Genomic DNA, 24241 nt, shown 5'->3' on the forward strand with positions numbered 1-24241 from the left:
CTGGGCTTCCGATCACTAGATCGTAAGTGATCGGAAGCCCTGGAGTATCGAGGATGCCGAACCCCCCCCCCCCCCCCCCCCCCAAAAAAAAAAAACCTGGTAGAACTGGAATATTGTATCAACTGCAGCCCGTCTGGCATTCTTGAACGTTTTCCATAAATTGAAGTTTGCAGTTGTCACCGTTGATCGCAGTAAACTTGCTGCCTTCCGCCATATATGTTGCCGACTATAATATTGACGTCACAATAGATTATCCCGACGTCATTGAATGAGAGAAACTCCTGTTGCGCTATATTTGGGTACGACTTGACGTCAAAAGTGATTATGACGTCACATTTCAAGGGAGTTTTCCTCGATCTATTTTTGACACAGGTTACTGGACTCGCGAGAGGTATCTGGACTGAGTCCAGTAACCTCGCGTGCTTTTTGCCGCCGATTTCGGGGTTGATATCGCAGTTGATGAATACTTCTGAGAAACGTATTGACCAATCAAAATACAGCAAAAGCACCAGTCATATAATAATAACCGATAAAAGCATGGACATGTGCACGTGGTGTTGTGAACCGAAACATTAAATTTATATTATAGAGGTAGGCACGAGGTGTTGTGTATCCAAACCATTTAGCGTTCTATAAACCGTTATAAGATACGTGGTATTGTGAACCAATACTGTCTAGCTGAATTCAATGTATATTAACCGGTAGAGAGATAGACATATGATATTGTGAACCCAAACATTACTATTTATATTAACCGAGGTTTTGGTGTTGTGAACCCACAAATTTTAGCTTTGTATTAACCGTTACATCGGTAGACGCGTGCTGCTTTTTGGCCATACATTTCATATAAGCAATAAACAAGTGTGTCTTTAGTTGTGATAATAGTGATCAAAACAAAACAAATCAAATTAAACATATTTTATAATAACTTATAAAATCCTTGCTAGCCTTAATACAAAATATGAACAATTTCTTAATCTTAGCTTACACTTTATCATAGGAAGTAAACCATCTTGAAACTGTTTCTATTTTAACGGAAACTGCATCTTCATACTTCCCGCTAGCCTAGGAAAAACCTTGCTTGAGACGTAAGGTGACTCTTCCAGACTGTAGATATCTACATACAGAAAATAGTGTATGGAACATTATCCATACTCAATGTTTTACGTTTTAATGTAAACAGAATAAATTGATTTCCATGGCATTTTCATGAATATTTGTGCTAATTAAATGATGCATACTTTGTTTGTTTTGTCTAGCTTTTGACGGATATCGTTTGAGATAATGCAGTGTGGTTTTGTAGAACGTATAACGAATTGGCGAGTTCATATTATCAATACCACTGCTTGCCATTTCTAACTGCGAATCTGTCCAACTAATCTTAAGAACTTCATATGGGTTTACAATATGCCTACAAATCAGGATTGAAGTATCTGACCATTCTAGATCTCTGGATCAGTTTGTGGTTTAGATTTTTCTCTTACGATATCATTTCTTTTTGTATTAAACATCACAGACGTGCATGTGACCTAATCGAATACGGCCGCATGGTACACGTGTCTTTGTGAAACAGTTTAAAATGCATCTGTCTTGTAGTATAAAGTTCGATGTGTCTTGGTAGGTCAGGAAAGAGAAACACTTTGATGCCCGTGACTTAATAGGTTAAAATACCTTGATACACGTGACCTTATAAGGTGATATAGAAATAGAAAAGTGTCTTATAGTTGTGAAATATAGCTTGGTTTAGTACTTGTCTTTGTAGACCGAACCAGCTTAATACACATACAAAGGGAGAAACATTCACGTGTCTTGGTCATGCATGTGTCTTAGTATGTCGAATTAGGTTAATGGCGTACGTATGTGTCATAATAGGACGACGATCCGGCGTCATGCATGTGTCTAAGAAGGGCGAAACAAACAGTTTAATACACGTGTCTTTGTAGGCAGAATCAGTTTGATCCACGTACACATTCCCTTTTAGGCCAAAAAAAGCCTTTATACAAGTATCTTAATTTGGCGAAACATTGTGGCACATGTGTCCTTGAAAGTCCTTGTTTATATGCATTATAATGGTGAAATGATGTAATGGTATTCCGAAACAGCTTGGTGCGTGCATTCGATGCATGTGGTTTAGTAGTGCCAATTCGCGTATCCTCGTGTCTTCAGAAGACTGGGACAGCTTGTGTTGCATGTATCTTCAGTAAAAACAGTTCGGTGGTGTACATGATAGTTGGTCGAAAAAGCTCGGTGGTGTACGTGATAGAAGGTCGAAACAGCTCGGTGTTGTATGTATCTGAGAATTCGAAACGAATCGGTGGTGCACGCTATAGTAGGTCGAAACAGCTCGGGGGTGGGGTCACAGCTCGGTGGTGTATGATAATCGGATGATAGTTATTCTCCTTTCACCTAGCTGGCCGGGGTTCGATTCCTGACTCGGACGTGAAAAGAATAGGGGTCACCTGCCCGACACGTAGCTTTTCTCCGGGCAATCCGATTTCCTCCCACACTAAGATCCTTAGCGCGCTTACATCCGGGCCATCGAGAGTGCTTTACATTAGTTGTATAACTTGTTTCGTAATCGATGTAAAATAAATAAAATTGACATATTTTTGATATATAGTCGGTCGAAACAGCTTGGTGTTGTATGTGTCTTAGGTCGAAACAGCTCGGTGGTGTACGTGATAATAGGTCGAAACAGCTCGGTGGTGTACGTGATAATAGGTCGAAACAGCTCGGTGTTGTAAGTGATAACAGGTCGAAACAGCTCGGTTTTGTATCTGTCGAGGTCGAAACAGTTCGGCGTTGTATGTGATAGTAGATCGAAACATCTCGGTAGTGTGTGTGATAGTAGGTCGAAACATCTCGGTAGTGTACGTGATAATGGGTCGAAACAGTTCGGTGTTGTATGTGTCTTAGGTCGAAACAATTCGGTGTTGTAAGAGATAGTAGGTGGAAACAGCTCAATAGTGTACCTGATAGTAGATCGAAACAGCTAGATGTTGTGTGTGTCTAGGTCGAAACAGCTCGGTTTTGTATCTGTCGAGGTCGAAACAGCTTGATAGTGTACTTGATACATCGAATCAGATCGATGGTGTACTTGTTAGTAGGTCGAAACAGCTCGATGGTGTATATGATGGTAGGTCGAACAGCTCGATTGTGTATGTGATAGTAGGTCGAAACAACTCAGTGTTGTATGTGACAGAACGTCGAAACAACTCAATGCACGTGTCTTACAAGGTATTGCAGTCTGATTTAGTGTCTTAGTAAGACGGAATAGTCTGGCAGAAGAGAACTTCAAAAGTTTTGTCATACATGTCTTTTAAATGATCTCGGAGATAATCAGACGATGAAATTAACACTGCTGGTGGAGTACTTTATAGATTCACTTTATTCACTCAACACGGGTAGTACTTAATGTTCTCGTCAAGGATTTGGTATATTTCGACCGGTGTGTGTGTGTGTGTGTGTGTTTGTGTGTGTGCGGCGAGAGAAAGAGAAGACGCTCGACGACAATCGACCGGACCAGTAATGGGTCAGCTACATTATTTGTTAGTTCTAATTAGCACCAGGTGGATACAAACGAGACCATCTCACGTTGTACGTACCTAAATGATCAATCCACGTACCATAAGATGGCCAATTAACGCCCCGGAACGTGACCGATACACAAAGGACAGACTCGCTCTAATTTACAGACATGGATTTACTGTACACTATAGGACCCTGGCCAGTTGCTGGCGGCCTCTAGGATACAAAATGTAGTAACAACTTCTATACATTTAGTTGTGATATTCACACTGGTTTTGATTTTGATTTTATAGTTGAAAATTTATACGACGTTTGACCCCAGAGAATCTGCAATAAACGAAGCCATTATTGAATCTAAAACTATGGATGAAGAGGTATATTACACGTAATACTTGTAAATACATTTTATCATAATTAATAAATGGTATATTTCTCTTATATAAATACAAGGCCAATTTCCCCTATGTAAAACGCATAGAATCAGCTAACAATTGGAACACGAAAGCAGATACACGTGACTTGTGGTTACGAAATATACTTTAAAACTCAAGACTTCATTTACCTTGAACAGGATTTTATAATGCTGCTTATCATGGCCAGATTCTCTCAAGTTATTGTGCTGAATGCGTGTCTTGTGTAATTGGAACAGTGCAGTGTTGCCATGGTGACCGAGTGGTTGAGGTCGTTTGTTCCATCACCGCCACTTTTACGTCGAGAGTCCAAGACCCAATTGGAATTATAATTATGATTAATATCATTTTTTTTTCTCGAAACTGTCGTTAAATTAATTTTTTTGTTATTCATCCGAGGTTCTTTTCTCCCTTAAAGTCACATTATGCGTAACTAGCAGCAAAATGTCAAGATAGAATCGACCCTGATATAATTAGTATTTGCAGATGTAGTTAATTAAAATTAAGCTATATCAAAGAATATTGATATTGAATTCTAAATAACTATTGTACAGCAGTTTTTGAAAGTCGATGCTTGTTAACATGCCTTCACTTTAAAATATTTACATTTTCACGGCAGTCCCACTATGTAACCTTACCAAGCGCAGTTGGCAGTCATATAAACTATAACTTAATGCGCTTATTATGACGTCGTTATCATTTTGACGTCTCAATATGTCGAACCAGCGATCACTGGAAACGGCTGTTCAAAGGGCTGTTCCTTATAGATGCAATATTCCTTGGGATTTCATAATAAAATTGTAACCAAATATAAATATAAGCGCGCTTCATGGAATTTGATGTGTAACTTCTATGGCCACCAGTTAAGCATTGAACGTCTTTCAGTTGGCATAGCCAAAATGAATGCTGGCTGGACAGAGGCAAATTCCATGAAGTTACTATCTACATATAATTTAGAGGAATTTCGAAAAAAAATCCTTTTGTAAATCATGCAGAGATAGGACTAAATGGGAGTCAAGATGGACAGTACTTAACGATTCGGATTTTTTTATAAAAATAAAAATAAATATTGAATATGAGCAAGTGGTACCACTTTTCGAACAAACCGAAGTTAGCCGATATCGTAACGTTGTTGCCTGTAACTACTCTTCCGAGTACGGGTCATGAAATTTCCGACTACCGTTCGGCAACGATCCATCGAAATTCTTCGAAATCAAGAAAAAGTCAGACAGATACGGATATTGTGCATTTAACCTCGAGCCTTTATTTCCTATAAAAAGTTTTATGTAAAGTACTCATTGAATCTTACGATTTATTGCCAACACCATAATCAGCCCAAACATATGGAGTTAATCTGTCATAATTACATGTACATTTGTATCTGCTATATTCCACTTTTGCTCCGAATAACATCATCATATATAGATAGTAACAATTGAATATAGCAGAGTTTCATCATATATAGATAGTAACAATTGAATATAGCAGAATTTCATCATATATAGATAGTAACAATTGAATATAGCAGAGTTTCATCATATATAGATAGTAACAATTGAATATAGCAGAATTTCATCATATATAGATAGTAACAATTGAATATAGCAGAATTTCATCATATATAGATAGTAACGGTGGAATATAGCGGAATAACATCATATGTAGATAGTATAAACGGTGGGATATAGCTGAATTACATCATATGTAGTCATAAACAATGGAATATAGCGGAATTACATCATATGTAGATAGTAACGGTGGAATATAGCCGAATTACATCATATGTAGTCAGTAATTATGGGATGTAGCAGAATTACACCATTTGTAGACAGTATTGGTGGAATACAGCAGAATTTACAGAATTTTCATCAACTCTGTTAAATACGATAAAGCAAATTTATCCCACCTATGTCTTTTTACCTTATATAACTGAAACCTAACATTGCTTTTTGCTAGCTCTTGCAAAAACGTTAGAGCTTTTTGTTCAACTCACAACTTGCTGTGATTTGGAGTAGCATTCTTGAAAATGACATATACTACTATATAACAGGCTCGCTTAGCTAATTGTTACTTCCACTATACAAGAAGACACAACATGAATATACCGCAGTCTCCCAAAACACGCACCTCACACAACATATACACGCACCACAATGCATACATGGGAGGCCGTCCTTACATGACCATAGCTGTTAATAGTAGGACGTTAATGAATCAAATAAACAATTTATATTTGCGAAACAAACCACCTGTCAGATATATTTGTATATACTATCGCCATCACGCACGTTGACGTTACGATCAACCATGACGTCATTTTAGAATCTCTGCGAGGAAGCCTAATGCAAAATGTATAATATGCAATACTACATGTATATGGATACAAAGTGGCTATTCATTACAACAACATGTCGCATTCTGTTCGAGCACACCCATGGGTTGCGAGTTCGAATCCCATGTAGGGCAGGTGCCAGGTACTGACCGCTGGTCGGTGGTTTTTCTTCGGGTACTCCGGCTTTCCTCCACCAATAAACCTGGCACGTCGTTACATAACCTTGGCTGTTAATAGGACGTTAAACTAATCAAAACCAATCTTTTCGTTCAATGTGTCGGAGGTGGGAGAGTTTTTTTTTATATAACTGTCTTTGATATTACTCTAAGTTAATCTTTATAAAGTCAAATGGATATTATGTATAATAAACTCGTTTTACCATTTAAAATGAAACGTTCATGTGCATTCTTCAGTAATATTTTAATTTTTCTGTTCATGCCCATTCTCAATCTATACCGTTTTATATGGTTTGGCTCCAAATTACAACCATAAATTAAGACATTCCTGTTAAGTTCAGCTGAAATCTTATTAGAACATTGTCTTATAATTTGTTATGTACAAACAATTTAAAACAAATATGTAAAATATTGTTTTACATACCAAGGTCCATCTATATGAAGTATTCTTCCTGAACTTGGTGAAATTGCATCTTTATTCTAAAAGAACTCTCTATTTATGTACTTAGTAATTATTATATGATTTAAGTCTAGGTCTTACTTTTATTTGTGATTATCTGTGATATTTGTTGTCAATATACTTAAGATACTGTATACAAGCTTGACCAAACGTGGCAAGAGTCTTCAAATAACTTCTAGAAGTGAAACCATGATTATCTCTATTTATAATCAAGTTAAAATAAAGATTTCAAACGAGTCTTTGACAAATACAATCGTTTAAAATACATTGTAATATAAGCTTTGAGACGAATATTTGACTTATCGTGTAATTAAGTTTAAATGAAAAAGACTTGAGTCTTTTATTCCTTTTGCAATTAAGTTTATATACATTATACATATTTTGAGGCAAGTCTTTGACTCATTTTGTAATCAAGTCCAGATAAAGGCTTCATCATTATCACGTATAGGGAGCCAGTTGGTACAAGTGCAGGGCTTTTCAAAAGGCTTTTGTAGGCTATACGCCACTAATGAACACTATACGACAAAAAAGATTGATTTTTCTCTCGGTTTTATTGGGCACAGTATAAATGTGTTTAGAGGACCCTTACTAATGATCTGGACGGGCGAGACTGATTCGTTCTATGTCTGTATGTCTTAGTGGTGATGATGGCTTCGTGGAACAGATCTACATCGACAAGGTATCAATGGAAGAGATTGCTGTCGAGTATTTTTAGAACCCCGCAAACCTTGTCATTGTGATGATGTCGATGACAATGGCGGGATGTTCTTGTTATACTTTAGAAGTAATTACAGTTATGTTAAAGTCATGTTAAGAAGAGTTAAGAAGAGTAAGTATGCAAACTAGTAGTGGCACCTACAGATTTTGAGTTGTTGCAGCTTGTAATAAACATAACATTAAGCGTTGCGTGTATTTATTGTAACAACACAGAAACCATTGATATTAAGCTTAAAAGTCACAACGCTTAATGTATTTTTGTATAATAAAGTAATAAGTTATTTCATGAGATAATCGCTCCCAGTTATAACAATATCTATAATACATAACTGTTCATTACATTGCTAGCTAATAGTATACCCCACTAGGAAAAGAATTGAAAAGAAATATATATGATTAGTTCACTAACTTCTTTTAAAGATGCTCTACCGCTGACAAGTGGTACTTTTTCACTATCAAAAACAGGAGCAGACGATTAAGTATTTATCTTCAGTTACAAAAGTTACTTACTTTACACCATTACCACCATTGAAAAGTTTGAGCTTCTTACTTTACTTCAAGTTGAAAATATAAAAAAAATATTTATTTGCATCCCGAAAAAAATTCGTGGCACGTATCAGAAGTACTGATTGCGCATGCACCAAAAGAAAAATAAATTATTTTATATTAATTTTCTGTTTTAATTAGAAATAAATATACACGATTAAACACCAACTTTTTTCAAGTAAATAGTACCTTTTATGCTCTGTCGGCGGTGGAGCATCTTTAACATTGATTTTAACACACAGATGACTTCTGTTGACACAATTGCTCCATGTAAAACAGACATACACACACCCCAGCCCTCTAGCAAGCTGTTTGCCCTAGATAACCGGGTTGCACGCTAGTTTAACAGTGAGTACAGTTATAGGATTTCGGTGGTTAGTTATCAGTTGCCTCAAGCTTATTTCGTGTTTATCAACGTGTTCGTGAGTCTAGCGATTAAGATGATCAGCTAAAGTAATGAAGCGTCGCATGTTGTAAACAAATCTAAGCCGCTCTGCTAGATCGATGTTCTTATAGTAACTTGTAAACTCTTACTTATATACATTTTAACTCGAAGATACATGTGCTTTCAGTTCGCAGAAGTCATTTTTCTTAGACAAAACTTCATCGATATTAGAATATTATGCTTGTTATCGTTTTTGTTTTTGTTCTACTTCTTTGTTAACATGCTATGGCTCAAGGACCATGAAACAGTCTTACTCTAAAGCAGTCTTAAGTTTGACTTAGCCAATCAATTATGACGTTACAAAAAGTTACGTCATTATATATTGAAGACTGTTTCATGATCCTTGGCATGATCTAATAAGGATGTGCAAGGTTAAGGAGGCGGAGGGAAACTAGAGTACCAGGAGGAAAAACCACCGATTTATGATCAGTACCTGGCAACTGCCACATGTAGAATTCGAAGTCGACACTAACATGGATAGCTAGTGGTAAGATACTTTAATCATCCAATAAACCCTCCACTTATGACTTATGAATCACATGGGGCAGATGACGGTTACTGACCGCTGGTCGATGGTTTTTCTCCGGGTACTACAGTTTTCCTCCAACAAACCTGGCACGTCTTTACGTGACCCTGACTGTTAAAAGGAAGTAAGTCAAAGTCAACAACACCACTGACCCCAATATAGTATTGGAATAGTTGGGTTAATTGAAGATGAACAAATATCTCGTCGACCAAGAGATAAGAAGCTATCGTCTGCTGTGTACGGCTACATTTAATATGAAGCCGAGAATTTATTGCAAACACTTAAGTGCTAATGATCGGTGTAGTATTGGAGTTGCACGTGATGGACATTCGGTGGTCAATTTAGTTCTGACCAGCTGGATATAATCAATCATGGAGCCTTCAGTAGGTCAGTGTATATATATATAACCCCGGGGACAAAGCGCTAAGTTATACTTCATTTAGTAGTATTGATATACGATGTGAAGCACTATCTGGTCCGACTGTTTGGTCAATATATCGCTGTATGAGATAGCTCTACTAGATGCCTTTTCAATACCACGTTCCCCGCCAAATGCAGTTAAATGCCAACATAGCTCGATTCATTATATAATTAGGTTTATAATATATTCATTAACATCTCATCACATACAAAATGCAATAATTAATCACGTTATTTCTAATATGCATTTATATTTGATATTTAAAAGGTTGTCCCGGGCTGATCACTCGTAATCATTTTTTTCTGCGAAAACAAAATTCGTTGGAAAAGCAGAAGAACTTTTGTCATACACTTAGCTTAAAACAAGACATTAAATTTTATACCTTTATTTATAAATATGATCATGGTGTTGACGGTTCAGAATAGAAAACAATGTTGTTACCATGTTACCTAATGATATTCAATATTGTTACCATGGTACCTAGTGATATACAATGTTGTTACTATGGTACCTAGCCATATACAATATTGTTACCATGGTACCTAATGATATACAATATTGTTACCATGCTACCTAGCCATATACAATATTGTTACCATATTACCTAACCATATACAATGTTGTTACCATGTTACCTAGCCATATACAATATTGTTACCATGGTACCTAATGATATACAATATTGTTACCATGGTACCTAGTGATATACAATATTGTTACCATGGTACCTAGTGATATACAATATTGTTACCACGGTACCTAGTCAAATACAATGTTGTTTCCATGGTACCTAAAGATATATAATGTTGTTACAGTGTTACCTAGTGATAAACAATGTTGTTACCATGTTACCTAATGATATTCAATATTGTTACCATGGTACCTAGTGATATACAATGTTGTTACTATGGTACCTAGCCATATACAATATTGTTACCATGGTACCTAATGATATACAATATTGTTACCATGCTACCTAGCCATATACAATATTGTTACCATATTACCTAACCATATACAATGTTGTTACCATGTTACCTAGCCATATACAATATTGTTACCATGGTACCTAATGATATACAATATTGTTACCATGGTACCTAGTGATATACAATATTGTTACCATGGTACCTAGTGATATACAATATTGTTACCACGGTACCTAGTCAAATACAATGTTGTTTCCATGGTACCTAAAGATATATAATGTTGTTACAGTGTTACCTAGTGATAAACAATGTTGTTACCATGGTACCTAGTGATATACAATGTTGTTACCATGGTACCTAGTCAAATACAATATTGTTACCATGGTACCTAGTCAAATACAATGTTGTTACCACAGTATATAATAACATACAATGTTTTTACCATGTTACCTAGTCATATACAATATCGAAACCATGGTACATAGTGATATACAATGTTGTTACCATGTAACTTAGTCATATACAATGTTGTTACCACTTTACCTAGTCACATACAATGTTGTTACCATGGTACCTAGTCACATACAATGTTTTTACCACGGTACCTATAGTCACATACAATAATGTTACCATGTTACCTAGTGATATATACTGTTGTTACCACGGTATGTAGTCGCATACAATGTTGGTACCATGCTATCTAGTCACATACAATGTTGTTTCCATTGTATCTAGTCACATACAAAGTTGTTACCATGGTATCTAGTCAGATTCAATGTTGTTACCAAGGTACATGATCACATACAATGTTGTTACATGTACTATGGAACCTTGTCACATACAATGTTGTAACCATGGTACCCAGTCAAATACAATGTTGTTACCATGGTATCTAGTCAAATACAATGTTTTTACCATGGTACCTAGTCACATACAATGTTGTTACCATGGTACCTAGTCACATACAATGTTGTTACCACGGTATATACCATAGTACTTAGTCACATACAATGTTGTTACCATGGTACCTAGTCACATACAATGTTGTTACCACGGTATATACCATAGTACTTAGTCACATACAATTTTGTTACCATGGTACCTAGTCACATACAATGTTGTTACCACGGTATATAGTCACATACAATGTTGTTATCACGGTATCTCGCTACATATAATGTTGTAACCATGTTACCTAGTCACATACAATGTTGTTACCATGGTATCTAGCCACATACAATGTTCTTACTATGTTACCTAGTTACATACAATGTGTGTATTACCTAGTCACATACAATGTTGTAATCATGGTACCTAATCACATACAATGATGTTACCATGATATCTAGGCACATACAATGTTGTTACCATGGTATCTAGTTACATACAATGTTGTTACCATGGTATCTAGCCACATACAATGTTGTTACCTTGTTACCTAGTCACATACAATGTGTGTATTACCTAGTCACATACAATGTTGTAATCACGGTACCTAATCACATACAATGATGTTACCATGGTACCTAGTCACATACAATGTTGTTACCATGGTACCTAGTCACATACAATGTTGTTACCACGGTATATGGTCACATACAATGTTGTTATCTCGGTATCTAGCCACATATAATGTTGTAACCATGTTACCTAGTCACATACAATGTTGTTACCATGGTATCTAGCTACATACAATGTTGTTACCATGTTACCTAGTCACATACAATGTAGTCACATACAATTTGTGTATTACCTAGTCACATACAATGGTGTAATCACGGTACCTAATCACATACAATGTTGTTACCATGATATCTAGTCAGATGCAATGTTGTCACCATGGGATCTAGTCTCATACAATGGTGTTACCATGGTATCTAGTTACATACAATGTTGTTACCATGGTGCCTAGTAACACTCAATGTTATTACCACGGTATCTAGTTACATACAATGTGTGTAGTACCTAGTCTCATCCAATGCTGTTATCACGGTACCTAGTCTCATACAATGTTGTTATCACGGTACCTAATCACATACAATGTTGTTATCACGGTACTTAATCACATACAATGTTGTAATCACGGTACCTAATCACATACCTTGATGTTATCACGGTACCTAATCACATACAATGTTGTTATCACGGTACCTAATCACATACAATGTTGTTATCACGGTACCTAATCACATACAATGTTGTTATCACGGTACCTAATCACATACAATGTTGTTATCACGGTACCTAATCACATACACTGTTGTTATCACGGTACCTAATCACATACAATGTTGTTATCACGGTACCTAATCACATAAAATGATGTTATCACGGTACCTAATCACATACAATGTTGTTATCACGGTACCTAATCACATACCTTGATGTTACAGTCATACTGTCAACAATTATGTTATACTGTACAAATGCAATATTGATTTGTATCAGGATACACAATGTACCTTGTCGTATACTGTAAACCAAGTTTCGATTTTACTTTCCCGAGTTTCGTGATCACAGTAATTTTGAGAGTTTTTATCTCCGGGGATGCCTATCAACCTTGTTGAATTTGTTTTGAAATAAAAATCGCGAAATTTAGTAGCCGTGAAAGAAAGATGCATTACAGTACTATAATATTCCCATGTTATCTAGTCCTGTTCAATGTTTTCACAGCGTACACAGTGGTATGCGACTCCTCTTTTGCATTCAGATATCTGTGTTAGACCCGTGTAAGGCGACAGACTCGATACGTCCTCAGAAGAATCAATAAGTTGGCTGAAAGCATGTTATCACATATGAGAATCGCGTTCTATCGATTAGCTGATTTAATTGGTGGGTACACACTAGCGGAAGTTTGAAGTTGGGGGCGGCATAGTATTAGTAGATACAATATCCAAGAATATTAATGAAACTTGAAAAATCTCGTCAGATTTATTGTTTCCGTCGGCCGATAGCGAGTTGTTAAGATACTCTCTATTTTATTGTTGATGTTCATGAAAGTTAAGTATTAGGTGACAAATAGTTATTAATGGTCTGCATGCAGGTCCAATAATGAGTGATATGGTGTCGTGGTAAGTATTCATCTGATGCGGGTTACCTTGTTTATTTATATAGGGATCTTCCAATGTTGTGGTTGTACACCATCTGCCGACCATAACCTTTGCGTCGTAGGTACCGTGGTAACAACATTGTATGGACGTTCTGTGTTTCACTATGGTGATTTACTATTGACCGGCAAGAAGAGGGCTAATATAGACATTGCCTGTTGCCCAATTCCTTTTGTATTAGATCATCTTACAATAGAATATTCTAAAAAAAAACCTAAAAAATAACAAACAAAAAACCGGCAATCATGTGCATCTTAGTGGTCTATTGGCGTGTTATGATAATATGATAACAGCGAAATGCTGATCTGTGTTTTCATGGGAATACCAAATTACTAACTTTATTCTCTTGTGTAATGACGATGTACTACCAAGTTTGAGTTTAAGCGAAAAGGGACGATTAGATGGCGGTGGCCAAGTGGTCAAGGTGTCCAAACATGAGTCAACGACATCATGGCTCTGGGTTTCGAACTGGAAACCCTACTATGATTGATTGATTGATTTATTGATTGGGGTTAACGGACATTCGTTTGCTTGGTAGTGATAGAAAAGATAACCCCAGCCTAAACCGACCTTGTGTATTTTGCTATCACCCAAATCGTTACCGATGTAGTGGTTACTTGCCGATCTGTTGCTGGGTTTTTTTTCTGCCTTCGATCACAAACAAGTCTATAACATTTGACGGCGTAATATTCGTGTTACAGTAACTGGTAAATCTAATATGCGGTGCTATACTGGTGTAATCTTATCGTTAACATGCTACGTTGTATCACAATGGCTAAGATCACCTTAGTCCTAATAAGCTTGCATTCTGTCCTCTCTTCTGTATAGGTCTTGAGCCGATCAGCCGTTCATTGGCTCAAGGTCTATGTAAAAAGACGGCGGAACGGTAGAAACAGGTGAAGACCACCTGTATAAAACCTACGTAGTGTTATCGGTAGAGCAGATCGTGTGTATGATCTTATTGTATTGATTATAATCTATACTGACGCGATCGAAATTAGAATTAGAATGTAATCAAGATTTTAAAACATCATCATCCTAATTTGTCACCTTTAGGTGTGATTTTGTGAGTCTATCTGGGTCAAGTTGTGATACTACATGTATATCAGAGCCCGGTTGTTCAAAACAATCGTTAAGTTAACGACATCGTTAGATTTTGACGACTCGCTAACAATTGTTTAACTGTGTCGTTAGCTTAACGATAGTTTTGAACAATCGGGCCCAGATTGGAAGTATAACATGATTTAGCTCTGTCGCTTAGTGTTTGTGATGGAATGGTAGTAATAACATAATTATATGTTACGTTACAATAACTAAATAAGTACATAGGTAGCTGTGAAATGCTTCCAAGACATCTTATGTGATACTACACACGAGTTTAAACAATTTTTTGCAGAGCACCGAACACTGTGGACATATATATCAATATTTTGGCGTTTATTCTGTATTATTAACAATCTTTTTCATTTACTGAGTGGTATATCAATATATGTACCCTCAATAAAAGTAACATTCTCCGAGGACAAGCATTTGTTTCTAATTTGTTTGTCGAATTTATGCATATAGAATGGTGTTGATAGTTGCCATATAGGTAGCATGGAAACTTTATAGATACTTAAATTGGAATATATTAACACCCCAACCCTCCCGAAAAATCTAGAAATCACATTACCTGACTGTATGTATAAGCAGTGTGTATTTATACTCCATGTTAAACATAGACACTATATTTTCAAGATTCAAAGTCATTTTCATGAATGCACATATTACAACGGCATTGTGCTTACTTGTTTTGATAAAATACCACGTACTCTACCCTTTTAATTTTGTGATAGTATCGTTCTTTTTTTGTTGGTATGATACATCATTGATTGTATGAACTATTTATATAGTACGTCGTATATATACCAGTTCTCAACCCTTTTGTTGTTATGGTACAGTTTTGTTTGTGTGAAAGTATTTCTATCTGTGTGAAATCTGTACGTTACTTACATTTGTATGAGTAAGGGCTCCTATAGTACTTTCAGTACTTTGATTCTGTTTTAGAGTAAATCTGGACTAGAGTATTTGAGTTGCATCTGACGAAGTTAATGAAGCAGGGAAAATGGACCAAAAACTGTAGTGAAAATGTCGGCTTATTAAACGTAAGTATATATCATGTACATTTTAACTGCAATCTGGCTGTGTTACTTTACCAAAGACAGCTGGCAGTCATCAGCGCATGAATGCCAACCTGTTATTTTAACGTCATTATCATTTTGAAGTCAAAGTACCACCCTTACGATCATGGGATATTCTGAATTAAAAGTATATTTATCAAATACATGTATAAGTAAGTGTGGTGTGTAAGTACGAAGGATAATGTGAAAAACCAATTTGATAACAAATTATATTGAATTTTCTTTTGTTCAATTAACATTCCCAATGTCATGTCTCGCAAACGAAGCGGCTCAATGTTTAAAACATATGTCAAATTGAACGCTCACATTGCGATATTATGCGTATTTAGTGGCACTTTCCTTTTGTGTTGATTGTCCCGAGCCTGCCAGTTTATTAAAGATGTATACTTTGGCACTCATCTGGTCTCTCTTGGGATATTTGTTTCAAGCTTTTGCCAGTTTTGTTGACTTGATAAGGTTGGCAGAATTCGTGCTAAAGTCAATGTCAGTTCTTGTAGTGTATTCTAGAAACATGACCAGGTCGTTGTTCAACAAAGGGTAAAGTAAGCTTTGATTAATATGGAATATCGTTTTATGAAGGAATTCATTAATCGAATAACATAAAATCATTTATTAGTGTTTATCGTTCTATGTTTAGCAGTCAAAAAGAAAACATTACTAAAGTCTACACAAAAATGGTGTTTTGTAATACATGTGTTGCTTTTTACTGGCATGCAATGAGTAAAAGACGAGTTTCTTAATATTCATTATTCTCTCTAAAGAATAATGTATATATTGTGTCAGAAAAGTGAATCATTTGAGATTTAATTACAACAGCTATAAAACACTGAAGAAAAGGTGACAGATAACACATTATTATTGAGAAAGGGAAAGGCCGTTACACATCTACGAGGGCTTTTAAAGTAATATGCAATTGTCTTTTTGACCCCCCCCCCAATTTACGCCGAGTGAAATGTTCTAAAAATACATATTTGAAAGAAAAAAGGGTCCTCCTGCACATTTTTGTTCTTCATTTCAAAAAAATGTTCTGGTGCGCGGCGCGTTTGCCAAAACGTTTTTTAACCTTTAATAATGAAAATTCAATACACACGAACTAGACAAAAAATGTCCATCAAGAGATTATACTATTTCAAAAAATGCTTCTTAAAAGATTAATTTGTTTAAATGTTTTAGCAAGAAAATCTATTTATTATCATTTTGAGTAACACAACAATATGCCAATGGTGTGAATCCGGGGTTGCATTATAGTATGACGAAACTTACAATTATCATTTCTAAATACAGGTAATTTTAAACGGAAAATTACCGTGTTAAGAACGCTGTAAAATCATCAAAATACATCGTAAAGCTCATCTCTGGCATTCTAAATCGTACATTTTTTTCTCGGGGAGACCCCGGCCTCCCAAACTCGCATTATTATTTGCGTATTCATTAATTTTCTGTTAGCGACGCCACTGTCTACAGATGTGTACAAGGATAATATTTATGTAAACATTATATGGAAAAAAGTACATCAAGTATCTCCTGTGGGTACGGGGCGCGTGAGGGTTGGGGGTGTTACGAAACATTTCGACCAGCAAGTGGAAAAAAAAACAAAAAAACAAAATAATCACGAAATATTCATATATAACGAAAGCTTTTGAGGCATGCAATTGGTACAGACTAAGCTTGCTTTTACTAAAAATGTGTTATTTCGTTGCAATTGATAAAAAATGGGGAAGAGTTCCGTTTTTATAAATTTCGTGACATCTTTGAGAGGTAGGGAGCGTAATTTTCCCTTTGACACTGGGCTTTAGTTTGCCAGTTTCTGAAAAACAGCTTGTGTTTATTATTGGATATAAATCTACCTGCATGCGGACGCAATATATGATAAACATAACTATGACCTATACCTCTAAATAAAGGATACCTGTCTGTAGATGATAAAGGACATTATTTGAGAAACTTGGCGGCAATAGTGAGGACCATCTATAGACGTGTATGTGGACTTTTCATTCGCCGAACGTTAGGTTGCCATGGTAACCAGGTCACTATAAACAGGTTTTGTAAAACAGCCAACAACTCAGTTATTGCAGCAAATGGATGTCTGTCAATTGACACATCAAGTGCTTCAATAATGATTATCATGGAAGCGGAATGGATGAAGATTTGATAGTTATGTTCTCATATAAGGTATAGCTGGTATTACTTAGTCATTGTCTTACAGGCCACATTGTAATTTAATCATCTCTCTCTGTGCGTGCTAGACGTGCAATGTCAAGAATACACTTTATTGATACTTCTATTTCTATTGTCGTTTTTAATTTGACGATGTGTGTATATATTAAGTTAAAAAATATATATGTGAACTCGGGGATAAATTTAGACTTCAATAATCGCCAAAAAACAAAAAGAAACTGCCATATGTAGCAAACCCCTATTTTCATTTCAGTAATACGTAACTATAACCGAAGTACGCTACATACACCCATGTTACATCATGGGAACTGGTTTAACGTTGAAAAACCTGATATTTAACATTGAACTTTATGTGATATATAACACTTCTAATACCAAGTTATATAACACTTCTAATACCAAGTTATATCTAACACTTCTAATACCAAGTTATATAAACACTTCTAATACCAAGTTATATAAAACACTTCCAATACGAATTATATAAATACCTATATATCAGAGATATATAACACTTCTAACACTTCAATACAAGTTATTAAAACACTTCTAATACCAAGTTATATAAAACTATTTATACCAAGTTATATAAAATTATACTATACATATAAAAACTACAAGTTATATAAAACACTTCTAATACAAGTTATATAAAACACTTCTATACCAAGTTATATAAAACACTTTAATCAATTAATAAAACCTAATACAATATATAAAACACTTCTAATACCAAGTTATATAAAACACTTCTAATACCAAGTATATAAAACACTTTAATACCAAGTTATATAAAACACTTTAATACCAAGTTATATAAAACACTTATATACCAAGTTATATAAAACATCTAATACCAAGTTATATAAACACTTCTATTACCAAGTTATATAAAACACTTATATTACCAAGTTATATAAAACACTTATATACCAAGTATATAAAACACTTCTAATACCAAGTTATATAATAACAATTCTTTAATACCAAGTTATATAAAAACTTTTATACAAGTATATAAAACACTTCTAATACCAAGTTATAAAAACACTTCTAATACTAAGTTATAAAACACTTCTAATACAAGTTATAAAATCTATACAAGTTATTAAAAATTCTATACAAGTTATATAAACACTTCTAATACCAAGTTATATAAAACACTTCTAATACCAAGTTATTATAAACACTTTAATACCAAGTTATATAAAACACTTCTAATACCAAGTTATATAAAACACTTCTAATACCAAGTTATATAAAACACTTCTAATACAAGTTATATAAAACACTTCTACTACCAAGTTATATAAAACACTTCTAATACCAAGTTATATAAAACACTTCTAATACCAAGTTATATAAAACACTTCTAATACCAAGTTATATAAAACACTTCTAATACCAAGTTATATAAAACACTTCTAATACCAAGTTATATAAAACACTTCTAATACCAAGTTATATAAAACACTTCTAATACCAAGTTATATAAACACTTCTAATACCAAGTTATATAAAACACTTCTAATACCAAGTTATAAAAACACTTCTAATACCAAGTTATATAAACACTTCTAATACCAAGTTATACAAAAACACTTCTACTACTAAGTTATATAAACACTTCTAATACCAAGTTATATAAAACACTTCTAATACCAAGTTATATAAAACACTTCTACTACCAAGTTATATAAACACTTCTAATACCAAGTTATACAAAAACACTTCTACTACTAAGTTATATAAACACTTCTAATACCAAGTTATATAAACACTTCTAATACCAAGTTATACAAAAACACTTCTACTACTAAGTTATATAAACACTTCTAATACCAAGTTATATAAACACTTCTATACCAAGTTATATAAACACACTTCTATACAAGTTATATAAACACTTCAAGTTTATAAAACACTATACTTCTATACCAAGTTATATAAAACACTTCTAATAACAAGTTATATAAAACACTTCTACTACTAAGTTATATAAAACACTTCTACTACCAAGTTATATAAAACACTTCTAATATCAAGTTATATAAAACACTTCTAATACCAAGTTATATAAAACACTTCTTATACCAAGTTATATAAAACACTTCTAATAACAAGTTATATAAAACACTTCTAATACCAAGTTATATAAAACACTTCTAATACCAAGTTATATAAACACTTCTAATACCAAGTTATATAAAACACTTCTAATACCAAGTTATATAAAACACTTCTAATACCAAGTTATATAAAACACTTCTAATACCAAGTTATATAAAACACTTCTAATACCAAGTTATATAAAACACTTCTAATACCAAGTTATATAAAACACTTCTACTACTAAGTTATATAAAACAGTTATATAAAACACTTCTACTACCAAGTTATATAAAACACTTCTAATACCAAGTTATATAAAACACTTCTAATACCAAGTTATATAAAACACTTCTAATACCAAGTTATATAAAACACTTCTACTACCAAGTTATATAAAACACTTCTAATACCAAAAGTACCAATGTTATATAAAACACTTCTAATAACAAGTTATATAAAACACTTCTAATACCAAGTTATATAAAACACTTCTTATACCAAGTTATATTAACACTTCTACTACTAAGTTATATAAAACACTTCTAATAGCAAGTTATATAAAACACTTCTAATATCAAGTTATATAAAACACTTCTAATACCAAGTTATATAAAACACTTCTAATACCAAGTTATATAAAACACTTCTAATACCAAGTTATATAAAACACTTCTAATACCAAGTTATATAAAACACTTCTACTACCAAGTTATATAAAACACTTCTAATAACAAGTTATATAAAACACTTCTAATACCAAGTTATATAAAACACTTCTAATACCAAGTTATATAAACACTTCTAATAACAAGTAAGGGCAACAGTACTATTAACGTAATGATGGCCATACATGGACCAGGTGCCAGACTTGGAACAATGTTTAATTATCACGGCAAGACAGTCATGTTTGTTGATTCCCTGAACTTCGACGGTATTGGATTCCTAAGTAAGTATTATATCATATATATATAATTTTAACCTGTAGTGCAGTACTCACACGCACCAAAGAAATTAATTTGACACCGCCATTAAGACTTGGTGTGGTGGCCACAGTACATTTATACAGCGTTCGTAGGGCTCTAATTGGATGTGCCCCCTCCTACTTTCAATACTAGTTCAATACGATTCTCTCGCTGAGGCTGGTAGCGTGGTAGGAGCTTCATCGATTTTTTAACGGCGCTCAAAGGTTTTCCATACATGTACTAAGAGTTGTTATATGTAGGCCATGAGAAATCGATCGATCAGCTGATCGATATTTGACCTCTCTCAGCCTAGCACAACTGCCAACTGACAGTCTTGCCTTTGTCTATATACAAATGGCGACACACACGTTTGAAGGAAAAGATTTTTGTTTGGATTGTCATGCGCAAGGTCACTCTTCTCAATTTGACCACGTGATGCGTCGGAAATCACATTATGGAGTTCGTCGGGTACATACATCTAGTTCAAACCATGCATTGCTAACCCATCTCCAGTTGAATGCTCGTCATCACAATGGTGTCTCTACGTATGGCGTAGATTTCGCTTATAACTCTGCTAGACTGGTTATATATGTTTGGTTATTAAGCAGCATTGATTATGTATGTAATTGATCAGAATTAATTATTGAGAGAGACTTGTAACAGATAACGTAGAACAGTAGTGGATTTCCAATATTGATATTAGTAATCGCAAGTTATGTAAGCTATGTAAGTGTATATCATTAGTGTTTTTGCTTTAAACTGACTGTTTTCACATTTGATTGAAACATATCATCATTAAGACATGGTAGGGCGCATTTGATGTATTGGTGATATATTTCCTCAAAAGCGACGTTCCCTTCATATCTGTTTCTTAGGTACTTCGGTATGGCGTTCTCTAATCTAATGTGACATTGGCATATCAAGTCAAAGCAAGGCTTGCCGAGTACTTACAACAACCATCCCATATATCCCTGTCCATGTTGCACACACATGTTTAACTAGTATTTATTTTCTATACTTGTACTTGGTGTAAATGTGTTTGAAGTATTTGTATCGCTCAATAATCAAAGAAACTTTGTTATTCGTCAAAACTGACGTTTCGTCCTGGGAATGTACTCACAAGTTACGTCATATGAATAGATGGCGTTACGAAAGTCTAACGTGTTTGAACTCTCCTCCATTGTCCCCCTGTGTTTTATATAGCAACCACGGACTCATTGTAAAGTGTGGTAGAAAGAGTTATCTACAGTTGGTATTCTCAGTCATTGTTTAAATGGCATGGTAACGTATTTTGTTGATGATGCTCTTGCTTTAGGACCTGGACACTTATCCATGTCTGATAACACGGCCCGTTTACGCCTTTTCCCCATATATATGACTTTTAATTTTACTTGCATTCTAGAAAATCAGTTAACACAAAAATGTTTCGAATCAGACAGTCACGATACACCAAGCCTAGCTATCAACACTACTTCATTGTGAAGCCTCTATCGTGCCTATAGCGCGTGTCAAACACATGAATACAGTCTCGCGCAGTAATACAACAGTTTATGACATGTTACGGTATCATATACAACGTCTTAACGTACCAACTTTTAATATTGAGTTTGCTGTTCGATGGGTTTTCGTTATTACTTACTCAAAGATTATTATTTTTCTGGTATCGTTTTATTTGGCTTCAAACTCTACAGGTTCATTTCAATGGCATAATATTGTCATTTGAAACAAACTTTTAATTGACTGTCAAAACACGATAATTGCATTGAAATGAATTTGGTTTATTCCCAAACATAGATGTCTTCATGATTTTACTTGCCATGTACCGTGTTGAGCAATACCTCTTTTTCAGAGCAGTTATGATATTTCATCCAATATAATGACACCTCTACAGGTACAAATCCATTCTATCCAAGGCACTAAATGATGTTTTTGCGATCCAAACATAACAACTTACTTTTTAGCCATGTCAAAGGAGGTTTAAATACACAAACAATTTTATCTCTATCTTATACTGAATTTCCTCGCATGACTAAACTCCACCATGCTCTGGATCGCAATCTTGTTGAGGATGATTCCGTCTTATTCTATATTTTTGTTTGTTAGAGTTATCTACCCTGTTGGCCAGGTATGCAGGTATTGATCTTAGTATTGATGTGTTTCCGAGCGTAAATCATACTTTAAGCGAAAAAGACTTGAGCTTATCTCACAAAATAATGACGTCACAATGGATACCAACCCACAAGGAAGGTCACTCTGTAATATGCGAAGACGGAAAAGTATCCACACACACGGATATGTACAATACGTATGGTCCACTAGGCTAATACAATTAGATCAATAGTCGTGTCAGCATTCAGATTAACACAGTCGAGGTTACAGCTATCCATATATATCTACAATATACAAAGCGCTGTGTAGACTGAGATTTCTCTAAAATCCTTTCCGTGGTTTGGGGGTCTTCGAATATTTTGTTGTAGAGGAGAGTATTAATTTACGTTAACTTTAAGGCACTGATATAGCATAAGTACATGTAAACAATATTATTAAAAAAAACGCTGTAATGTTATCTTATCAAGACCGTAATGACATTGATATTGTTATACCGCAGACCGTTATTATGGAATCAGTATGATTGTCTGTCCGTCTGTATGTCCATGGAACAGATACACGGACAACTACTGGATCATTATCAATGAAATGGTTACTAGTATTGAGACTGTTGTTTAGGACTTGGTAGTAGTATTCTTTAAGACAAGTAATCACTGTAAAGGTAGTAGTATTTTTGTCAATCGCCGTTTACCAGTTCTGTCACTCTCAATGGCTTTAGCTTTTGCTACTTGTTATTTTCAAACATTTTAGTAGTTGATGTGAACTTTACATATATTTCAGTTTGTTTAGACTTAGGTTCACGTTTTATAATACATTCGGGCTTTGTTCAAACGATAATATAATGAATTACTCTATATTGTTACAGGGTAAATGGGTGTCTCGCATATATGTAATGGAATGACTTCCTTCTAATACGTTTTAATGGTATGATATTTGTGAATCAGTATTCAGGTGAAGTGTATGGAAATGAAAAGAGTGATGCTGTGATTCTTTTGAAGGGGGCATGCTGTGATTGCTCTGAAAGGGAAATGCTTTCTGGATTCAACCAATAGATATGTATAGTTTACAATTGCTTTGCAATGGAAAAGCATCTATTCATCACT

At 34.7% G+C, this 24241-nt stretch overlaps 1 protein-coding gene across 5 annotated transcripts in view; it reads left to right on the forward strand.

The window, feature by feature from the left end:
- LOC138325611 (regulator of G-protein signaling 17-like) overlaps positions 1-24241 on the forward strand; it is a 49301-nt gene that overhangs the window by 3501 nt on the left and 21559 nt on the right. For all 5 annotated transcript variants that reach the window (XR_011208808.1, XM_069271391.1, XM_069271392.1 and 2 more), the window contains exon 2: positions 15644-15741. Coding sequence is in view for 4 of the 5 variants with exons in the window: in XM_069271391.1 (XP_069127492.1) it covers positions 15688-15741 (54 nt within the window). In the remaining variant the exon portion in view is untranslated. The remainder of the gene's footprint in view (positions 1-15643; positions 15742-24241) is intronic.

The sequence above is a fragment of the Argopecten irradians genome, chromosome 6 (genome assembly GCF_041381155.1).
Source record: "Argopecten irradians isolate NY chromosome 6, Ai_NY, whole genome shotgun sequence".
Lineage (NCBI taxonomy): Eukaryota > Metazoa > Mollusca > Bivalvia > Pectinida > Pectinidae > Argopecten > Argopecten irradians.